The sequence below is a fragment of the Pholis gunnellus genome (genome assembly GCF_910591455.1).
Source record: "Pholis gunnellus genome assembly, chromosome: 4".
NCBI classification, from domain to species: domain Eukaryota; kingdom Metazoa; phylum Chordata; class Actinopteri; order Perciformes; family Pholidae; genus Pholis; species Pholis gunnellus.
Window position 1 is genome coordinate 9,313,926 of NC_136530.1, and position 22,835 is coordinate 9,336,760.

The following is a 22,835-nucleotide window of genomic DNA, read 5'->3' on the forward strand; positions in this document are numbered from 1 at the left end:
CTCTGACACGGTTATGCGACGTCATACCCAGCCATGCAGTATGTGTCAAAGTGAAAGAGAACACACACATTTGCATGTAAAAACCTCCCCCTGTGTTTGCTTTTCTTGTTCCTCTGCAGGGTAAGAACCGAGAAAAAGAGCAGCAGAAAGAGAAGGAGAAGGAGAAGGAGCGGGAGGCTAAAGAGAAAGTTTGTGGCAGCAGAAGCAGCAATGGGCATTATTTGGTGCCAGGCGCTTTCTCCAGCTGTGCCACCTGCTCACTGTGCAGCAAGACCCTGCAGAGAAAGCATGGCCTGCAGTGCATGAGTGAGTAACACCACAACCACAGGTGTACACGCACCCACGCTTGTTCTCAGCCTGACCACACATGCACAGGTGCTCCGCTCACACACAAACGCACCTATTTAAACCCACGCTGCTGCATGAATGCTCACTCGCCCACTTGTTGGAGCACTCAAGCATACGGGTAAACAAACAGAGCCACAACCCCCCCCCCCCCCCCCCCCCCTCCCCCAAGAAACTGTAGTGAATCATAACAACATGAATTGTTGAGGAAACACTCAAATACTCTTTTTAGATATTATAATTTCTGACTTAATGTTATTTTAAAGGAGCTGTATTTAACATTCTCAACATAAATAGAGCACCACTAATTATTTGCTATGTAAGGACATAGTGGAGTAATATCTACCTGAGCAGAGAAGGAAGTCGCTCTCCCTCTGTGTGCGCTGTTATCTGAGCTTCTTCTTGCTTTGTTGACAAATCCGGGCCGGCAGAGCAAGCTTTTAGTGCATGTTCGTGCATGTGAGCGTACCCAACTGGCTGACTCACGGTTCCCCCCTCAGGTAAACACTGTTAGCTCTGTTAGCACTTTCACCGTTGTTTCCACTGTTAATGCTGTTAGCCACGTTAGCTATGAGCTGCCGGTTGGCCTTCGCCATGTTGAGAGCCATTGAGAGGCAACTGAAGTGCTCCCAATCTCATTTGTTGCACCTTAAAATACACTTGTTGACATATTTGTTATGAGGCAGATTACAGCATTATAAAAACACTGCATAAAATGTTCACCTTGTCTTTTGACAACTATGTCATAACCCAGAAAGGGATAATCATAGTACATGGCATTCATCATATTGACTGTGGCTTTTCTTTTGCACCTTTCTGCTGTAAATAAGATGGTGTTTTCTTTCAGTTCCTCTTCAAACAGGATATAACCTTCAAAAGTATTTAATAATCAAACACACTGACAACACAGTCTGCACACTTTTTCACACTCTGTCCTTATTGTGGGTTCTAGTTTTGCACAACTCAGCACACTTGTTTGGATGTGTTATCTGATATATTAGCACCATCGCCTGACAGATGTTTATGTGAATCCACAGCACGACTTAACTTTGTTGCTCTGGCTTGAAATATTCTTCACAATTCCTGCGTCTTTTGTGTGCTGCGTTGCTTTTGTCTGGACCAACCACAGCTTTGAGAGTCCATTTGTGGAGTAGACCTGCACAGGACATTTCAACATCCCGCGGCTCCATTTTTTCTCATATGCAGCCTGTAGGCCAGCTGATAAGCCTGCAATACCTAATGAGAGACGTGTGTTTGTGAGTACAGTGCAGTGGACAAACTCTGATCCAAGGAGTCAAACTGTGACAGCACTGTAAAATAGCAGGAGTAATGCTTTTTATAAAAGCCTCTTATCGATTAAATAATTGAAAGAGTTTAAATTAAATGGCTGGGGTCAAATTTCTCAGATGTGATTATTTTTGCCATATTGTGATAGAAGATTTCAACCATATCGCCCAACGCTATTTGACGGCACATTTTTGAAGACGATATCCATTAAAAGTAAAGGTCCAAATAAGTAATAGCAGCAAAATGTAAAGTACTTATTATGCAGTAATGCACTATTTGGGGTTTTAATTTATAATAATGCATCATAATCTATAAACAGATGTATTTTGTAAATACCGAGAAACTGCAGCTGTATGCATAAAGTAGGATTAAATAGAAATATGCAGATATTTATCTCATTATAATATATAAAAATTAGAATTAAAGTGTCATTTTTGTGATGCGATTATAGTTAAAGTCAGAATGTATCTATTGATCTTCTATGGGCCCCATAAAAGTGCATACAAATTATGATAAAGGTCTGTACTCCCACACTGTATTTCCTCATGACATGCAGTCAGACTTGTGGCACACACCTGCTGACATTATTGTGATTCAGAGACGGTCTTCTCCCAAGCCATGTGGTCTGTTGGTGGAGAATTTCCCGTCACCAAATGAAGTTTCAAACAAAGAGCAAGGAAACAGAACTGTTTTTAAAATGAGTGCTGTTTCAGTTTCCTCGCTCATTCTATTCTGTGGGAGACAAAGGCCATAATACAGTATATCCAAAACATTTATAAATCCTGTTCTCTGACGTGAGGAGATATACTGCATGCTTGTTTTAAGTAGTGTGCTTACTAAACAAAATTGTTCTGGTATATTTCCCAAAGCAAAGGGCACCACACGCCCAGTGTAGCTTCAGACTGCACTGCTTCTTTTAGACATTAACCAGAAACCCAGTAACGCATCAAGGCCTGTCTCTCTGTCTGTCCCCATTCATCAAGCATGACTGTTTAGAGTGATGAAGTTACAAATCCTATATTTTGACACTTAATGTGCTGTTGGTACAAACACACACACACACGCGTGAGAAAACAAGTGAGTGTCCCTTTAATTTGAACCAAGCCCTGTGGGGATTCAGCCGAGAATCAGCCTGTGGAATGCGTCGTTCGTATGCCAGAGATTGTTCCCAGTGAGAGTAGGACACAAAACTGGACAAAACCAAAAATGTGGGATACTTGTTGCTGTTGACTTCAATGGCCGAACTGTTTTGTCTATCTTACGGACGGACGCCATTTCCTTTTGGATGCAGCTGATTCAGATAAACCCGGTAACCGTTGGAACGGTAAGAGGCAGCTACTGGAGCGATGGTCTCAAGCGGGATCAGGTGGATCGCTCCCGTTGTTTCGCTCAATGGACTTTTCGGGCATCCTGGCCGTTAGCTAGGCAGCTATATGCTAATGATAGTCAACCAAACGCTTGTTAAATGTGAGTGTTATGTCGGGGTTGAGTCGGAGTCTTAAGAAAAAGGGAGACCCTTTTCTTAAGTTTCTTCGATATTTAATTTATCACAAACTGACCCAAATGTAATTCCAGTTGCGCTTAACGTAAAGCTAACTATTAGCCACGTAATGCTAGCGCGTTAGCCTGCGTTCAACCGCTTCTATTACAATAAAACAAGGTTAGTTGAGTTAGCAGTTAGCTTTAATAAGCTCAACGTTAAAACAACAGACGACATCGACTCGTATTGTTTTGCGTGTTATTGTTGCACAACGTCCCCCTCGGTTTCACTTCGTGTGGCTCTTTTCAGAAGTTTGTCTTTGGCTACTGGTTGCAGACTTTGCACGGAGCTCAACAGGTGATTGCTAGCTTACGTTAGCTTCTAAGATAACTTCTGTTATTTGACCAGAAGTCAGCTGTTGAACTGTACTAGCCTGCTCAGATGTTGCCTTTTTAACATGACGGGGAAATCATGGGTTAAGTACACAATTTACGGTTGGGTCGCGATCTGTCGTGCAAGTGTAAGATGTTCTAAGTTAACTGTCTCTTGTTGTCATTCTGTCTACTCCCATCCCGTTATAGTTGGCTCAGAGACCAGGCTGGAGCAGCTAACTGGCTCTGTGTTGTGAAACTCCATAATCCTCGATGTGATAAATGATGTTATTCCTGCTTTTCTTTTACTCTTTTTGCCTCTCTGTTCTGACTAAGCTTTCTCTCTCTGGGTCACATGTTGCTAATTGTGCTTGGCAGGTCTGCCGGTGCATAACAACCCACCCCACTGACTCTGGGTCTCACCCATCTCACCCTGTTAGCACACCACTTCTCCATGCATCACTGCTCTGCCCTGCAGCATGCCTGACTCTCTGGGTGTAAAGGAGAAATAAGTTTAATGTGTGAAATAATAATAAGACTTGTAGAATACAGCATTTATGTTTGATCTAGACATTCTTTTACTGTAGCTTTCCCCAAGCTTGATCTCCTAGTATTATCTGTATGCTGCCGGTGTTTTATGGTAACCATGACCCTCCTATTTGGGCAAGAAATGTGACCGGGCGGAGATGTTTCGCTTCACAGAGTAAACAAACAGCCCACTGAGCCCCTGTTTCTCCTGTTTCACTAGATGATGTCATGGTTTGGCTGGCCACTTCAGTGTTGATGCTTTTTGTCAGTATTGTCTCAGGGAATTAGGAGTAACCTCTTACACACACAGGAAGCAGGTGATACGTGAAGAAGTCATATTTTCAAAACAGCTGTTGTGCCCTCTTTTCCTCATTTGTGGTAGGGTGGTTTTAACATGGTTGTTTCACTTGGTTATACCAAGACTGGTGGAAGGAAACCACAGCAAATATTACCCTAACCCTACAGTTACTCCCCCAAGATATTTGAAGGAGTTGATAATACATGTGTGTATAGACAGGTACACAATGTAGATTTTTGGAGAATGCTTTAAAACAAAAATACTGAAATACTGAAATACCTCAAAGTCTAACAAATGATTTTTTTCTTGCATGAAAAGGCTGTTTGGCTGCTTGTCTTAACAATGCAGATTTAGTGTCTGTATACTACAGGACCACAGATTAATCAGTTTGGCTGATTAGTCGGCGCCGATAGGATGTTTTACAAGCTTAATATTGGTGGACCTGAGCTCTGATAGTGGCTGCCCCCATGGGTGCTCGGTGCAGGTGAAATAGTGATACACGTTACCTCGAGAGGTTGACAGGAGCTACATTTCTAAAACACTACATGTCAATCACTTGTGATGTGGTGCTTCACGCTGTGATCTGTAACGTCAGGCTTCAGCTTCTCTCTTATATATCCTTCAAACGCATGGTGAACCCTCCTGTCTGCTTCTCTCTTAGACAGCTCTTTATTGATGTTAATTCTTCATGGAGCGCTGTTAGTAACAGTCTGGCCGCCAATGCCGGCTTCGACAGCTTGACAGAGTACAGGCGGCTAACAACAACGGGGCAGGGCAATATGATAAAACCACTTTAAAGTATCCTGTTGTATGAGTTAATGTTTCCCAGCAAAGACCCACCCGGAGCTATCAGGAGTTCTGCTGATTCCAGTGTCTTAGATAACAGGAGGCAACACATTCTCTCTTTAGAGGAAGAGTTGTAGCACAGGTGATAACTTGTTTTACTAATTTATCTCTATTGGTTAGCTTATTTTCACCCCACCAAGGGCAAGCCATAGAACATTCTGCTTTATCAGTCTTCAGATCGCTGTTGGGCCCAAGGCCTCGTTTGCATTTCTAGTTAATTGAGTGACTCACTGAACTGTGGGTTGTAGTGTGCTTCTTGTGTGATGGGCTGGTTACCAGTCAGCAGATGTTGGTGGTTTTGATGGGGGGGGTGGCTACTGAGTGTCCCGAGGAGCCCGCTGCAAACCACAGTGCTACTCACATGAGTGAGTGACTGGAACTTATCACACCGCTCAAGAGTGGCCGAGCCGGTCGACACTCAGCCACTACGACGACGTCCTCCTGAGGATTTACACCACTGTGACAGTATAAACTGGCCTGAGCTGTGACTACTGTTGATTTGTCGGTTGTTAATCAGTTTCTGGTGTAGAATTTGTTTGCTATTGCCAAATGGCAAGGTGGTCTGTACTGTGGCTGCAACGAGTCACTGCCGATAAGGTCTGTGGTATCAGTGAACAGGAGACACGGTGTTCTTGCTTATCTTTGGGGCTTTTTTTTTTTCGTTAAGCAAAAAGTCTTTTGAATGCAGTTTGAGTATAATCACCTACACAATTATAACAGAAACAGCTTACTTTTGGGTTCCTCTGTGATGACTTAAAATGATGTTTTTGCAGTGACATCTTTTATCTCTTATCCTTTCCCGTTGTTAGCGATGGTTTCCCCAGCCTGGTCCTAGTCGGTTTGTGAGCTTTAAGATGTACTCTACTGACTTGATAGACTATTAGACCTTGAAGGCTTGTTGTGCATTTTGTGTGAGAGATCCAGGCTGTCAGAGAAACTGGAATTTTGCACATTAGTTGGAGCGAGGGGGAATATCTTCTCTTAGTGTGGCGACACGACTGCTGATAAGTTTGTTGGTTCGCATTGGGCTTCAGTATAGTTCAGCACTGCTGGACCCGACTCAAAGAGGGACACAGCACTGCTGGTGAAGATTATTCAAAAGCCAGTTTCTGTTTTCTTTTCCTCCAGCTCGGCCAGCAGTTGTTCATTTATTACTAGAGAGAGGGAGACAGAGGGGGTCTGAGATTATGAATGAAGTGAAATGATAGAGTGAAGGGGTTAGGGCTCGATCTAAAAGGAACAGATAGATTACACTCTCTAAAAGATATATATATATATATATATATAAAGGAATTAAAGGACATTGTATGTTCACCTATTCTTTATTCCTCGCACACAAACATGATTATCTCTCTGCTTCGTGCCTTTACTGCATAGGAAGAAGGCTTTTTGTCATTGTTTCCATTGTACCAGCAGCACACAGAAGGGGAAGGTCAACCCAGGCCTTTGCAGCAGCTAGTGGAAGTTGCTCGTATGTTTTCACTCTGTTGTTCACAGGAGGGCCGTCTTTCACAATAAGCTAGTATGCAGCCAGATTCAAACAATCGCCATACAGCCGCATTGCCCCGTGTAACACGGTCAATGTAAAAAAAAGGGGAGGGGAGGGGGGTGTTTAAACCTGTTCACTTTGTTACCTGCCATAAACAATGAGGCTGAGATAGTTTTATAACATTAAGACCCTTACTGTCATAGAAAGCTGAGCACTTAAATACCAGTGAAAGATAAACGCGCACAAATCACTGACACGTGATTCTAATTTCAGGCTTTTTTTAATTTGTGGTATTTTCCAGTATTGAGTTACCTGCTTGTTGCTGTCAGCTAAAGTCTGCTTTTCACCAATAGCTGCGTTAGCTCAGGCTGTTCAACTCGCCGACCCCGTTTCCACGGATCAGCCTCTGTACGGAGAAGCAGCCCTCGCTTTAGTGTGCATATGCATCTCTTCGCCTGTATGCATCTGTAGATGTTTTGCATTGAGGCCATAGTGCGTCTTGTCCATGTCGGCCTGGTTTTACATGGCCCGGCTGGGATTAGACTTTGCATAGTGATAACTTCATTCGTTTGGCCAGCCTTGGCCCTTTCACGACAGGCTTATGTTGCTTCCCTTATACAGTATGTAGTCGGGCTGAAAGATTGAACTGTTTTGTTTTTTACGTGTTTTGTCTGTCCAGTAGAACACGGAGTGGTAGGACTTATTGCCTCCGCGGCATGTTTTTCCAAAACATCTTTGATTTGTATCTGCGTTAATCGGCAGAGATTCAATCAGTCGTGTCATCTAAACCTGACGGCAGTGGCTTTGTTTTCCATGCAGGGAGAAACGCGGACAAAAAGACGAACCTATTACTGAGATAAAGGGAGTTCCTGTCAACAATGCCACTTTGTATCTCGTTTGTGTAAACAAACAGAAGCCGTAGAGTCGCTGCTGCTGCAGCTGAACCGCTCATGGAGCCAGAAGTGATTCTTTGAGTTGATAAGAATGCACGTCTGAAAACAAATACTTGACTTTGTGATAGTTGATAGCGACCGCTGAAAAAGACATGCCTGCAGGCTTTTATTTCAGCACCACTGCAGTGCTTTGTTTGAGTGCCAGCCTTTTTACTTTTTACGACTGCCTTCAGGGAGCTGTTGGATGGGTTTTGAAATTTCACACTGATTTATATTCCCCCACCGCACATATTGGATCTCAGAAGCCACTGTTGCCTCTGTACTGTGTACTCTGTAGCTAATGCAACACTGACTCTGTGTTCCTGTCCTGCTGTTTTTCAGATTGTGCTGTGAACGTTCACAAGAGCTGCAAGTCTCTGCTGGGTGAGTGCACCAGCAGCAGGAATAAGGTAAACACTACGCCGGAGCATTGAAAAACAGGGACGGAGGCTTGGCTATAGTGAAGTCACTGTAGTACAGGAGTCTCCAACCCCTTTCTCTCTGAGAGCTAAAATGAAAGTACCACCAACATTGTACATCGCCTACAGCAGACATAATGTCTTACCTTAATGGTCTTTTAATATCATTTTAACCAGGTCAGTCGTCGCCTTTATTACAATCCTGCCACAGGTGAAGGAGTTTTAGTGTTTCGTCAGGAGTTGCGCCACCAAACAAAGCCTCTGTTGCTGCATTTGCTTTCTTCTTCTGTTTGGTAAACAGAGACTGTTGTGTTGTCTGTTTGTAAACAGCAACCAGCTGGAAAGTCGCTGTGGACTTCGATAAATGGCGATCGAAATTACATCTTTTACCGAATGACAAGCTAACGCATAGACTGACGCATAAGTTTGTCATTTACATTCGTAAATTAAACTGTGGTACCCATTCCTCATGAAACCAGTATATATATATATATATATATATATATATATATATATATATTTCCCTTTTGTTGGCCTGGCTATTTTCTGTGGTCATTGTCAAATCTGGTGTACGCTTGCTAGTCTGCTAACATCGTAATGTAACGGCGTCTCTGCAGCATAACTTGTTTAATTTAACAGTTGATCAATTTAAACAGGTTTACAAAGTGAGTTTGATGTACATATTATTTGAACCTTTAGCGCACCCCTCAGAGCTTGGAGACCCGTACAATAATACCTTCACCTCCGCTGTGTTCTGTTATTTATCATATGCATGGTATATTCACATGTACATCCTCAGACATTGAATCAGAAGCACAGACAATGGATTTGAATTTTGTTAAAAAAACAGACAAAATGTAATGAGAACAATGGCTGTAATAGTAAATGACAATTGTGACAGAAAAAGCATTTGCAATATGAATGACGATGCTAAATTGCAAAATTGAAATGTGTCTAACGTCACCGAATATGAGATTTCCAAGCTTTTCTGCAAATGTTTTCGTTTTCACTGTCAACAAACTGTCGTCCTGCACCTGCAACCTCAGTTGTTGCTTTCTGTATGCAGCCCATGTGTTATGCTCTGTGGTTACATTTTGAGGTGGTACATATTACTATTATCAGGGAACCCTCTATGTAGCAGCAAAGCCTCCGCATGTAGCTACTGCACCACCTCAACAGAGAAGCATAAATCCAAAAGTTGTGCGTTCATTCAGGGACATTTAAGACAACCCTCTGTCCATTCTCATGAAACTTCCTGAGATGGACTTTGCTCGCTAAGAGCATGTGAGCGGTGTTGCTGGAAAGAAAGTGTGTGAAACTTCTTGCCATTTTGGAATCTGTCACTCAGCTGACGTAAAAATGGTGTCTTACTTCATTTTTTCCACACAGAGAGATTCATCGCAGAGGACTTGCTCATCAGGATCTTCAAATCTTGGTAAGCAGAACGCGTTATGTGCAGATGTACACCTTGTAAATCCCACTCACCACAGTATCAATTGTGAAGTAAGTACATTAATGGATAGCAAGATGGTTTAGTCCCCATGTGTCAAATTAAAAAGTAGGATTCCTCTCTGGGGGTTTGCAGAGGATGAAACAGATGAACTCTTCTGACATCTGTAGATGGACTTGTCGTCTTTCTTTCTCTTCCTGTATGTGTGTGTGTCTGGGTTTCTGTGGTATAGGTGTGTCTGCCTACACACTGAGCGAGGTGATTGGCCTCCAACGGTCTGTAGGCAAAGGTGATGATTGGCCATTGTTGACAAGAGTCAGGCGCTTTACCTCTGGTTCAATTATGTTCTAAACCCAAGATAGTTTTTGGTATTTTGATTGATTATACGGCGCCGCTCAAGGGCGTAGCGGCATCTCCGGCTTGTATACAGAAAGAGAAAGGAAGCAAAACTATTTTTATTTTTAAAGATTCTCCTAACAATGTACTGAATATAGGTGTAGTATGAAGGTAATTTGACCTGTTAAATTTGCAGTGTGCTCTCATTCATTATCATTAAGTGGTCCATCAATTGTAACATTCAGCAGGTCCTGTTTGCAGGCGATTGAACCCGCAGGAGACATGAGCGGCTGCAGCAGCAGCAGCTTAAGTTAATCTCCTGTAGCAGTTGTTATTCTACTCTGAACAGCTGGAGTCCTGTCAGCCACAACTGATTTCTCCTCTTGCTCTGCTCTGGTCAATCAGTAGCTCGTGCAGGGGGTCGGGAAGAGAGGAATTGTGGGGGAAAATCGAAGAATCAGAAAATTCGAGCACAAGCAAGATGGGACATTAAGGATCTGGGCGGGTCGTGTGTGTGTGTGTGTGTGTGTGTGTGTATATATATATATATATATATATATATATATATATATATATATATATATATATATATATATATATATATATATATATATATATATATATATATATATATATATATATATATATATACACATATATATATATCAACCAGGCTTTGTGTCATCTTCTGCTTCTCCTAGTTTACACCAGCGAAGGCACATCACTTATTGCTTATAGCAGTAATACCTGCTACTGATGCCTTCAATGGACATTATTGATTCTTACCTTGGAGTTTGGATTGTTGCAAAGCTCATTCTGCCACTCCTCCTAGTTTGAGAAATTCACAATGGAGCTGGCAGTTACCAAAGCCACTACCCAAACCACGGGGGCCTCCAAAGATTGCTCCAGGATTGCTAAGCTATCCTCCTCTTCCTCCACCTCATCGATGGGTCTGTCCAGACATGTTGGTGTTCGACTGTTGATGCACCGCAACATGACCACCTGCAGATTCTTCCGATCTCCGCCTAGATCTTGGCTAACAAAACACTGGGGTCGACTCGGAAAGGAGTCAAACGAACAGCCGCCCACCTCTTCATCCTCAGCATCCTCTTTTCCTCTTCGCCTGTCATCTTCTTGCTCTCTCTCACTCGGTTTCTCAACTTCTTCTTCTTCTTCCTCCGTGTCCTCTCGTTCTCTCCTTTCATCTGTCTCTCGTTTTTCCTCCCCAGCGCTAAAAGACCGGAACAGGGAGCGGGAGCATTCGGGCCAAGCCTCATTACAGGCCCTGGATGGCCACCCAGGATTTCATTGCACCCCAGGCATGACCGGTAGTTTGTGGGGACCAAGCACTCAGCCGCCTGCCGCCCATACCACCAGCTACACCGCAAGCTCCAGCCTTGGCCACAGCCTCCGTCACCACAACAGCTCAGGGTGAGTACCTCTGCCTTGCAAGTTGGACTTTTTCCTTATTTCTCTCTTTCTTTATAACTGTTTCCTTTTTAAAAAAAAGATTGCTCCTGAATGACAGTATTCCTATTTTACTTGGAGTTCAAAAACCACAAGAAAAATGAGCTGTATTCCTCTTAAATCTATCATTTTGTAGATGTTTACCGGACCTGCTGTATGTTAATGCTGGATATTTTTAGATTTTTGATGCTGAAATACTATTTTCTCGGTGCCATCGGATGTGTATTTATAGTTGACATATCAAGGCAAGCTGTCTTTTATAATATAACAGCCTTATGTCCGAGTCCAGACGGCTCTCAGAACTGGACTACTTTCTGCTGCATCTCTAAGAAAATATGTAACGAGATGGGAAGGCGTGAGAGAGAGTCAGAGGCATAGGGAAGTTGTAAACAAGCGCAGAAGACAGGGAGTCGTAGATGGGCAGCAATAAGTAGGGAAGAAGGAAAGGAAAATGTAGCTGCCTGGGTTTATTTTTTGGGGCTTAATTTTATGTCGTTGTCACTGTGGACGTGTAAATGTACATGTTGGCTTATAAATTGATTTTAGGCGACCGCAAACTAGGGTGATTAAATTAGTCTCAGTGTCAGCATGTATGCCACCTTGGACTTATGGTTGTCGTCCCTCAGATCCCTCCCTGGGGAGATGGATGAGACAGATGCTCTCCGCTCCAAACGCTGCAACGAAGACGCCATTTCCCTCGCTCCCTCCACCACCGAGTCCATCATCGTCGAAGGTGAGTTGACTCACTGAGGACGGGATCGAACTTCGATTTTGAAAGTCCCACTTTCCGCACTCGGTTGTAATTGCACACACTCGGTTGCAGAGTTAAAGCTTGTCTTCAGGGAGTTTTCTTAAATCCAGGGAGGAGGGTGTGAGGAGTGTATTTTGTGGAGTCAGGGTTGACCTCACCCTGTCTCATTAAGTTGTAGTGTGTGGGAGAGGAAGACAGGCTAACTGGGCACTAGCTTACGAAATACAAAGAGCTACTGCGCCTTCTTTTTCTCTCAGCTGCTCTGTTTTAAGGTTTATTGTTTATCAGGCACACATTTACCATGGAAGAGCTACTGCACCCCTATTACTCACTGAGGAGCATGTGGATTATTATTTGCTTTACAGTATATTGTTGAAGAAACTGCAGAACTACTAAAAAAAAAAAAAGTCTAAATGACAACTAAGAAAAACATTTTGTACGTACTTTTAACATTTGAGGTGCTAAACTGAATGTATCAATAAAAAAATACTTGGCCTCTATGAGATCTTAACTTTTACAGTTCATGTAGCGGTCATACTGGATGACACGTACCGTAGTGTCATAATTGGGCTGATATTCCCATAGTTTGGGATTATTAAAGTTTGTGATTAACAACGAAAGTAAGGAGAAATTGTGATATTGGATCAAGATAATAGAGTTCATATTGCCTTGTCACTTTCTCCACGCATCATTTTCAGCCCTGCCAAAGCACAAAAAGACGACGTTACATCAGCAGTGAACAATTCTTAAAGTTGGATGTTTCACAGTTAGTAATTGGAGACCTTTTATAAGAGGATCATCTCTTGAATATCAATGACGTAGAGAATTAAAGTCATCAATAATGAGGACTTGAGTTACTTTTGTCCTTTAGAGGAAACGAGCCGTTAATTTCGGTCATCAAACGCTTTGAGGGAGTTCCAGAGTTGATGTCATTGTAGTGATGATGAGAAAGAGCTGTACAATCCAGACTGTATTCTTCCAGGGCTGCGGTTTCTCTCTCTGCTTCGTCTTCTCGCCCCTCTAAATGATTTCAGTGAAGACACTGACCTAAACACGGACACCCTACTTTGTGCAATTTCACGCCAAATAGGGCGCCAACCTTTTCTGTATTATAATACTGTAACGTGTCACGGTTTTTGATGCCTCTGTTCCTCTCCTCAGATGCTCACTTTACAGCAGTGCGGGCTGATCTGGAGTCTGATGCCCAGGACCTGGAGGTAGAGTCATGGAGTTTGGCGGTTGACCAGCAGTATATTAAGAAGCACTCTAAAGAAACGGTGAAGCGACAGGATGTGATTTATGGTAAGTGGGATGACCTAAGGAATCAAGTAGCTCATTGTTTGGATAGTTTTGGTGATCTGTCATCCTGGCTCATCAGTGCTACAATGGCAGGAAAAAAAAACCCAAAAGGTTATTGACATACATTTTACTTTTAAAAGCAAACTTTCTTGACAAAACCTGGTGCCTATATTTCCCACAATGCAACGCCACCGCTCAGTCGGAGATTCAGGTGTGTTATGCTAGTAGCAACTATTGTAGCCTCGAGCCACTAGCCTCAAGCAGAGTGTGCACACTTCTTACTAACTCCTCAACCTCAGTTTTTAGTGACTTCACTTCAGGCTTCAGTTTACTTGGCTCCCTTAGGAGCCACAAAATGCTAAGTACAACTTTTAAACATATTTAGTGATATTCCATAAGACCTTTAAGCTGGCCTTGATGTGGTGGAGTTATCCTTAAATTTGCAAATTTGCAAGGAACTATGTTAGCCAGGTGTATGAAAAGGGAAAAAACAATATGAGGAAAATAGGTTAAGGAAGGTTTGGCACCCGTTCCATATCATTGCAATGCGTTATACGTGTATGTGTTTTACATGGCAGAACATTAACATGTGACTTCCTGTCGTTGTACAGAGCTCATGCAGACAGAGATGCACCATGTGCGAACACTGAAGATAATGCTGCGTGTGTATGTCCAAGAGTTGAAGGAGAACCTCCAGATGGACTCTGGCAGGCTGGACTGTCTGTTCCCCCGTTTGGAGAACCTCCTCGAGCTTCACACACACTTCCTGTCTCGTCTCAAAGAGAGGCAGCGAGAAAACCTTGTTTCGCCCAACGACAGGAACTACACTATCAACAGAGTGGCAGACATTCTGATCGCACAGGTAGGGAGGAGATGCGTAGAACTCGTATGCAAACAAACACCCAGCATTGATTTCATCAAACAAGATACAAAGAGTGACACATGCACATCAAGATGCACAACAATATATGTAAATAGCGTAATACATGTGTCATACACAAACACAGACTGCGAAAACGGAACAGTTTTCTTTGTTCTCCAGTTCTCAGGGGAGATAGGAGAAAGGATGAAGGACAGTTATGGAGATTTCTGCAGTCACCACACGGAGGCTGTCGGCTATTACAAAGAACAGCTGCACAACAACAAAAAATTCCAAAATGTCATACGGGTAAGACGTCTCCTGGTTTTTTGATATCAGATTTAATCCACAGTACATCTGTAGCTGAGTGTATACGGTTCTATTAAATGGCCTTTTTCTTCTCAGAAAATCAACAACCTCTCCATTGTGCGGAGGTTAGGAGTGACCGAGTGTATTCTGTTGGTGACGCAGCGCATCACCAAGTACCCAGTACTAGTGGAGCGCATTCTGCAAAACACTGAAGGTCCAGTATTTCACATGCGTGTTCCTGATAAATAAATCACTATTGAGAGTAAAACCATATATTTAGTGAGGAATAACGTCACACATTTTAGTTATCGCATGTTTTTTCTTCCTGTCTCTAGCGGGTACAGAGGAGCATGAGGATCTGACTCGGACACTGGGTCTGATTAAAGACACCATCGTTCGGGTTGACATGCTGGTTAATCTCCATGAGAAGAACTCTCGACTCCGGGACATACACAACAAGATGGAGCCAAAGGCACTGGGAAAGATCAAAGATGGCCGAGTGTTTCGCAGGGAGGACTTGGCGCAGGGCAGGAGACGTTTGCTACATGAGGGCACAGTCAACTGGAAAGCTGCTTCTGGCAGGCTCAAAGGTATCATATGGCATGATGGAAAAAAAAATACTTTGCTGATCTACTATCTAGGTGTACATACAGTATGTTCTGTGTATATATGTTTATGTTATTCTGGTCCTTTTTGAAGAGTTTTGGAATGACTTAAGATACCCGTACATATGAAATTCTGTCCTTCCAGATACTCTTGCGGTGCTTCTGTCAGATGTGTTGCTCTTGCTACAAGAGAAGGATCAGAGATATGTATTTGCTACAGTGGTGAGTGATGTATCCATTCAGTCAGCATGACCCTATCTAACAAACACTGTGCGTATCAAAGGCAACACTTTGAGTAATGTGCAGAGAGAAGTAAGCAGAATTGAATCAATGATACTCTGTAAATGTCATTAATCAAATTGTATTACCTTAAGTACCAGTAACAAAAAGGCACACCCTTCTGTCTCTTTCCTTTTTCTTATTGTTCTCCACTCAGGATAACAAGCCGTCAGTGATCTCCCTTCAGAAGCTGATTGTCAGGGAAGTGGCCCATGAGGAGAAAGCCATGTTTCTTATCTGCGCCTCCTCCAATGAGCCAGAGATGTACGAGATCCACACCGCCGCCAAGGAGGAGCGAAACTCTTGGATGACACACATACGGCAAGCTGTTGAGAGGTAGCTGCTTTTACACAGAGTAGAAATACATGACCGTTTGTTACTATTAATTACATTCTGTGAAAATGTTTTGAACAAAACATAAGAAAGTTTGCTTTCTCTGTCTCCCCATCTGTAATGTCTTTGGTCCTGTCCCCTCTTAGCTGTCCTCATACAGAAGAGAGGCTGTTCAGTGAGGAGGAAGAGGCCCGAGCTTTCAGGTTCAAAGAATTTCAAGGTAACTATAGATCAAGTAAGAAATGACTTGCATAAAGAAACCCCCCTGGGAAATCATATAGTTGACGTGGTAGGCCACAAGGGGGTGCTCACGCATCATATTAACTTTAAAATTGTTAGAAGTTAGATTTAACTTTTTCTCTAAATCTCATCTCAGTAGATTGAAACTGATTTAGGACAACAATAGCTCTTTAAAACACCCACGGATATTTGGGTGTGGTAAAGGGTTGTTCTATAGATGCAGGAGTGAGCATGTGACAACAACACCTGCATCCCCATCCTTTTGTTGCAAGGATTTAACTCCTCTGCTGTTCTATTTCATGTTTCTCTCTGTAGAACGGCTGAGCCAGAAGGATGCGGTGGTCGTCCAGGCTCTTACTGAGAAGCTGCAGCTGTTTGCAGACATGGCAGAGTCTGTGGCAGGTCTAGAGGACGCAGCTTCACGGTCCAGACTTCTGCTTCGAGGAGACGCCTCAGACCTCCAGCAGGGGGAGGCCCTGCTCAAAGGAGCTATCACTGAGGGTAGGACAATGCTGCATAATGTGTACATCTGCTTTAGATACAGAGGTGTGAATTTTGTCAATTTTATATCCATGGGCTGCTCGCTGCAGCTCTGTAATAAATCAGTAGGTATTTGCATTGTTGAGTTTGCAACCATTCCCCTTAAACATCTCCCTCTGTCCAGCTTTTCAACCTTAATTTGCTATCTCTCTCACTTCAGTGGAGAACCTGCAGAACCTGCTGCAGTCTGGAGTGAGGGAGGAGGCTCCGACCTCCCGGCTGGAGGAGGGGAGCGGTTCTGGGGTTCTGCCCAGGCGAGCGGATACCTTCGGGGGCTATGACAGCAGCCCCAGCATCCTCAGTAAGAGTGAGTCCAGCACAACCCATGCCCTGAGGAAGTCTACCATCTAATGGATTTGCAGTTGTATTTCAGTGGCTTTTATGCCATTTAATAAATCATGAATTGTAAACGCATTTCATTCCTTGAATTGGTTTTATTGGTTGAATTTATGTGTATGGTTTTACATGTGTATATGTGTTGTTTGTGAGCGTCAATATTTCTGTTTGGTTTAATTACTTGTGTGTTTTTGTCCCTGTGTCCCTTTCTGTCTGTCTGTGTGTGTGTGTGTGTGTGTGTCTGTGTCTGTGTGTGTTGGTGTGTCTGTGCCAGATGGCAGTGTGAAGAAGAAGAAGTTTTCTGGCGAGACCAGAAATAGAGATAGAAGCCAGAGAGCCAGCTCTGACCCTCAGCTCAAAGACCTTTGTGGCAGCCACACCCTGGAGCAGACGGTAGGCGCTCAACACGCTCGCAGACAAACAGTACATCTCGGGATGAGTCACGGTGTTATTTCCTGTAAATAGTAGTGACCAGACCAAGTCATCTGGAAAGTTTCCATGTCCTGATGTTTACTGTAGCCCTGCTCTCGCAGGTCACTTCATTTGTTTATAAATAGATAAAGCTTCGACAAAACAAGAATGAGGACGATCAGGCAGACACAATTTAACAGCATGTTGCTGTCAGTGAGCCGCGTGTGAGAAACAAAGTTGTAATTATGTCTGACAAATGAATTCTGTTTTTTATGTCCAACCTATTCTAAACCGTCTTTCTTTGTTCCGCTCTGAGACAGAAAATTCTCCTCGTTGAATTACTGATGAATATTTCATATCTTATGCTGCTCAGCTCTCATATCAAGGTTGTAGAAACAGGTCTTTAAACCGCCATCATGGCTAATAACAGCAGCTCAATACAATTGCTTTAGTGTGTAGGATGTACAGGAATAGAAAAAAACAACAACTCAAAATATAGCTTTTGAAAAATACATATGACCACAGCAAATTCTAAATGTTTTTACAGTATCTATTTTTTATTTTGTATGTAGTGCTGTGTATAGTACTGTGTACAGTGTTTGTGATGTTTAGCATGACCTGCTGTGTGTTGTTGCTCAGGTTGATGAGAGCTGCTGCTCTCCTGCCAGATGGAACCGCATCTGGTCCAACTCCTTCCCCGAGGCTGAGGTAAACTCTCCTCCTCTGATCTGTCACCTTGTGCTTCACACTCTGCTTGATTTCATATTCATAACCATGCGTTCTGAACTGAAAAGATGTACCCATGAGAAGTTTGCACATTATAAATGCTGTGTTGTTTTGGTGATGCTGGTAGTTATTTGGTTATGATAAGCTTGCCTGTGTCTCTCTTCTAGTTTTTTGACAGAGTGCTGATGCTCTCCCAAAGGCTCTACAGTCTGCAGGTACTACTGTCCCCTCCACTGTTAATGATATTAATACATGCAGTCAGTGAAAGAAATTGAAACATGTGGTATAGTATGTATGTTTGCAGAGAGTTTGCCTTACTTAAACTTGATAACTTTCAAAGGTTTCACTGTAATGGCGTATAAACATCGTCTTGGTTCTCTAATGACCTTGTGTTATTTTTCTCTGTCGTCAGGCCATCATTTCACAGCAGGACAGTCACATCGAGCTGCAGCGGGCCTCGTTGACAGAGCGGGCCTCCCTGCCCGGCCGCCACAGAGGGAACGTGCTCCTGGAGCAGGAGAAACAGCGGACTCTGGCTCTGCAGAGAGAGGAGCTGGCCAGCTTCCACAAGCTGCAGTCTCAGCACCGGCAGGAGCAGCAGCGCTGGGAGAGGGAGCGGGAGAGGCACCGGCAACAGGTCGAGGCCAACGAGGCCAGGCTCCGACAAAGGGAGGAGGAGTGCAGACGGCTGGAGGTGAAGTGCTCTGTCCTACCTTTAGAAAAAGATATGTGTGAGAGGCTGAACTTCCAAGACCTCGCAGCTCTGCTTTATATTTGAACTTACAGTTTCATTGTTCTCTGGGGGATTTTCAAAAACAGGAATAAACTGTTCATATAGTGCTCTAGTTTCCTTCCAGTTGTTCAGAAAAAAAAAAATTACATTTCCTTTCAAGTTAATGTCTGTTATGTGTGTACATTTTGCAAGTTAGTAAAAAAATAAATGATTACTGTATGTATTTCGATATTGATATTCCGGACAAACTGTGCAACATTACTTGTTCTATTGATGCAGGAGCATCTGGCAGAAGAGAGGAAGGAGCTGGAGAGTCAGAGGGAGACGTACCAGCAGGACCTGGAGAGGCTGAGAGAGTCCACCAGAGCCGTGGAGAAAGAAAAGGAACGTCTGGAACATCAGAAGAAGATCAAGAGGAAGACTATCGAGGTGGGAAACCTGCTGTAGAGATGATGCCTTGAATACAGAAATATCACAGAATGCCTATACTAACCTATACTAACTACAAAACAAGACTCGCAAGCTAGCTATTGCTAGCAGAGATACTATTTGATTTATTCAAAATGATGTGCATCATGTGGATCCTCACAGCTGCACAGACATGGAAACTATAAGAGAAGCTGTAGCTAACAAACTTGTCGAATTTGTTCTGTTTGCGATGCTATGTGATTTATTTCCGGTACTTCAACATATTTTTCAGTTAACTCGCGTGTTATTGCCCGTGTCCTCAATTTTTGGATTTGGCAGCTTATAAAAACGTAGTTCTGTTTTTTTCACAGTGCATCCCAATGCACAGCAGCTTTTAGGAATGATTCTGTTGTTTGAAGGAGTCACCTTCACACGATACAAAGTCAGTGGAAAGCGATTCATTGCTGCTTTTAAAAAACATGACATTATAAATTGGAGGTCATAAAAGACTATGACACTGCACCTTTAAGTTGTGTGTAAGAAAGTTGAAATGGAGGATACGGGTGAGGTGCTGGGTGACGGTGAGGTGAGGTGAGGAGGTAGTACCAGGAGCGATGGTGCTGGTGACGATGAATCACAGGATAAAGAATAAGAAGGGGCTTTCCCATCTCTCTTGTTTCCTTTTTCTCTGTTGCCGTTTCCTTGCGTCTCTTTTTATCCTTTCATTCCATCCCCTGGGCATGACTCCTGTATCCACCCATTCAAGTTACTCAAGCATCTGAAACACTGATGGGCTAAATATATATAGAAAGTTTAGTTCTTGACCTCAGGTGCTCTGACTGGTATAAAAGAAACACTGGTTTCAGCTCCCACCGCCTGATTCATAGATGGATGAATGATAAACACAGATACGAATGAACACATCTCTAACCACTCAACCTAGGAATCCACCTATGCAGGGAGCAGTCTTTCTCTTTACCTGCGTTCCTCCACAATGCGGGTCATTGTTTGTGAGTTTCATGGGAGAGAAGCTTTGAGAAAGATCCGCTGACTGTAATTTCATGCCCGGTGCGAAAAGATCCGTCAAGGAGCTGCAGTAATGATACTTAATGTCAGCCTCTAGTGTTTTCAACGGCCTGCATCAACATCACAGTTTAGTTGGTTAGGAGTATCTGTAGCATGGGAAGTTTTATCTCGATGCAAACTTCATTTTCCCATCAAAGATGCAGACCAACAGTGGCACTTCTGCTGTACGTAAATCAGCTATCTTATATATATATATATGTGAAAAATGGAAGAGTGGTTTTGTTTACATTTGAAAAATAAATAAAACCAATTTCAGTTTTTGCCAACTAATCCAGCAACTTAAAGACCTGACATAACAAAATACTTCATAACATTAATGAAAAATAACATAAAAATCCAATATAAGAAATGCAAAAGGGGGCGGTACAGAAATCTATTCGACCCGAAGAGATATAGAAATCATATGAGAGGACAGCAGCTTATTTGAAGTCAAAACAGCCAAACAGACTTTGTCTAAGGCTGCAATTAATGATGAAGTATTTTTTAGGTTTGCAATATTGTGATAATATTTTCATTCGAAATCGCCCATCATCATCATATCGTAAACCTTACTCACAGAGTTCTTCTTCATCGTGAACGGTTTCCTCACCAGTGTATGTTGTGAGTCTGTAAACACTGGAGTCTTGGTCGCTCCTCTCGGAGCTGGTGCACATGATTTTCCTGTATGATGTACGCTAGTAACCGATGGCTGATTTTGTACTTTCCTATCAAATTGGTGGGTTGATAATTCAAAACAAGCAATCTAGATATAGAGAGGAGCATGAACTTTGTTTACGGCTCCACTTCCTGAGTCACACACATGCTTCTGTCATCAGGTGGAGGCCATGCAAAACACACCCAATGATGGGATTGTTCACTCTGACTAATGCGCCAATTTAAGACGGCCGAAACCTTTTCAGCTGGATGAGTCAGTGTGTTCTTCTGCTTTCTGTTTCTGTACAGACTAACTGTACAAACGGGATTGCTTTTTTTCCCGAGAAGTTGGACCAATGAGCAGAAGAAATGTCCTGATAGACCAACATACAGTTTCACTGATAGATGCTGTCTCCAGTGATGTCACTAGTCCCTCTCTGCTGTCTGACATTCCTACTTTAAAGCCTGACAGCTATCTGTGATTGGCCAGTGCCTTTTCACCCTGCATACCAAGCTGAGTAACTGACAGGTGAACCAATGCCATCCGTTCAAGTCCTGACTTGTCCCCCCCCCAAAAGTAAAACAGCTACAGTGTTTTCTTTTTTGTTGCAACTGTGCATTCCGTTGTTTAATTGTCATTCATCTAGTGTAGTGTTACATCCTCAGACATCTGGCTGCCCATCAACCATCCAAAGGATTTAACTCAAGTCGTACACATACACCACCAGCTGACATGAGTTATTGCAGTTATCATCTCATTACTGGCTGCACAAGGCAGGCCTTTTGACTGTGAGTTGTACCTAGAACACTTCACGGTGACTCCTGGAAATGCACAGCCGCTGGCTGAATTGACCTAATGTGCTGTGGTGAGTAAAGCAGGGACCCGGGTAATTACAGAGGCCTTCACTGAAACAGTCACAGTCAGTAAGATTGTTGCGTTGTTTGTTTTGTTTGTTACATGGACTGCAAGATAAGACTCGAAACAGATCAGGTCCAGCCCCTATCAGCACTCAACACCCCATTAAATGCTGCCCATAATATTTGTTTTCGACAAGCTAAGTAGTGTGTTTTGTACACATGCAGACGTATGCGTTGCCTTTCTATACTGTTGGCCGTGCTGTGGGAATTTCTCGGCTGCGGTTATGGGGGATTTGGAAGTGGTTTGTTCCCCCTCTGCGTCAAACGCATCAAACAGTCTTTTCATCAGCTGTGACCTCAGGATCTGTTCCAGGCTTCGGGCCAGCCTGATATCAACAGACATTTAATCACCAACACCCAACATTAAGACGCATCAGCAAACCAGGAGAGCTATGATTAGACCTCAGACCTCTGCCTCCTTGTGTGTGTGTGTGTGTGTGTGTGTGTGGGTGTGTGTGTTTCGTAACATAAACGAGTGTTTGTGCAAGGATGGTGCTAGTTGCGGCATGTCCTGGCTTCAGAGGAACTTCTTCTCTCATGTGTTATCTCATGTGATCACACTTGGCCCCTTGATAAGAAAGGCTTTTTTGGATCTGCTCTAACAAAGCCTTGTGTCTGACTGCTTTAGTCCTGTGAATTCAAAGTCCTAAAGTGTGTTCATAATCAAGGATAGACATGGAGTTGGCTATTTGACTGTCAGTCAGTCAGGAAAAGAACAAGATCAAGAACGACCTGCACAATACAGCAAGAGTCAATGGGGGAAAAAAATGCCCCTTTTGATGTAAGGAAATCTGAATAGAAACTGGGATTATGACTAAGGTCAACGGTTCAGTTCCCGGCCTGTTGGGGAGGTCTTTAAGGGGAAATGCATCTATGAATAACCGGGTCAACTTTTTAGCGATGCCTTCAGGCAAAGCCCTCAATTTTACGACCTCCCCTTTCTCCTGCTTTTGCTCAGGAGCAGAAAACTGTAAAACTGGATTGCTATCTGGTGTGAATAACTACATGAACATGACAGATGATATTGCTCAAATCTCGGGAAGATTGCCAAAGCTCAAAAGAAACTTTAAAAAGGTCGGTGGTAAATCGGTGACCCGCATCTGAGTTTCTCACACTGAGTT

At 43.1% G+C, this 22,835-nt stretch overlaps 1 protein-coding gene across 1 annotated transcript in view; it reads left to right on the forward strand.

Moving 5' to 3' along the window:
• arhgef18b (rho/rac guanine nucleotide exchange factor (GEF) 18b) overlaps positions 1-22,835 on the forward strand; it is a gene marked incomplete at its 5' end in the record, with an annotated part of 40,552 nt that overhangs the window by 7,815 nt on the left and 9,902 nt on the right. Inside the window, 20 exons of the mRNA XM_079158349.1 lie at positions 120-306; positions 7,919-7,986; positions 9,385-9,430; positions 11,011-11,212; positions 11,875-11,981; positions 13,161-13,301; positions 13,910-14,160; positions 14,341-14,466; positions 14,563-14,680; positions 14,802-15,056; positions 15,217-15,293; positions 15,508-15,686; positions 15,830-15,903; positions 16,239-16,424; positions 16,624-16,770; positions 17,074-17,192; positions 17,850-17,918; positions 18,104-18,151; positions 18,349-18,630; positions 18,949-19,098. Of these exons, the coding sequence (XP_079014475.1) occupies positions 120-306; positions 7,919-7,986; positions 9,385-9,430; positions 11,011-11,212; positions 11,875-11,981; positions 13,161-13,301; positions 13,910-14,160; positions 14,341-14,466; positions 14,563-14,680; positions 14,802-15,056; positions 15,217-15,293; positions 15,508-15,686; positions 15,830-15,903; positions 16,239-16,424; positions 16,624-16,770; positions 17,074-17,192; positions 17,850-17,918; positions 18,104-18,151; positions 18,349-18,630; positions 18,949-19,098 (2,832 nt within the window). The remainder of the gene's footprint in view (positions 1-119; positions 307-7,918; positions 7,987-9,384; positions 9,431-11,010; positions 11,213-11,874; positions 11,982-13,160; positions 13,302-13,909; positions 14,161-14,340; positions 14,467-14,562; positions 14,681-14,801; positions 15,057-15,216; positions 15,294-15,507; positions 15,687-15,829; positions 15,904-16,238; positions 16,425-16,623; positions 16,771-17,073; positions 17,193-17,849; positions 17,919-18,103; positions 18,152-18,348; positions 18,631-18,948; positions 19,099-22,835) is intronic.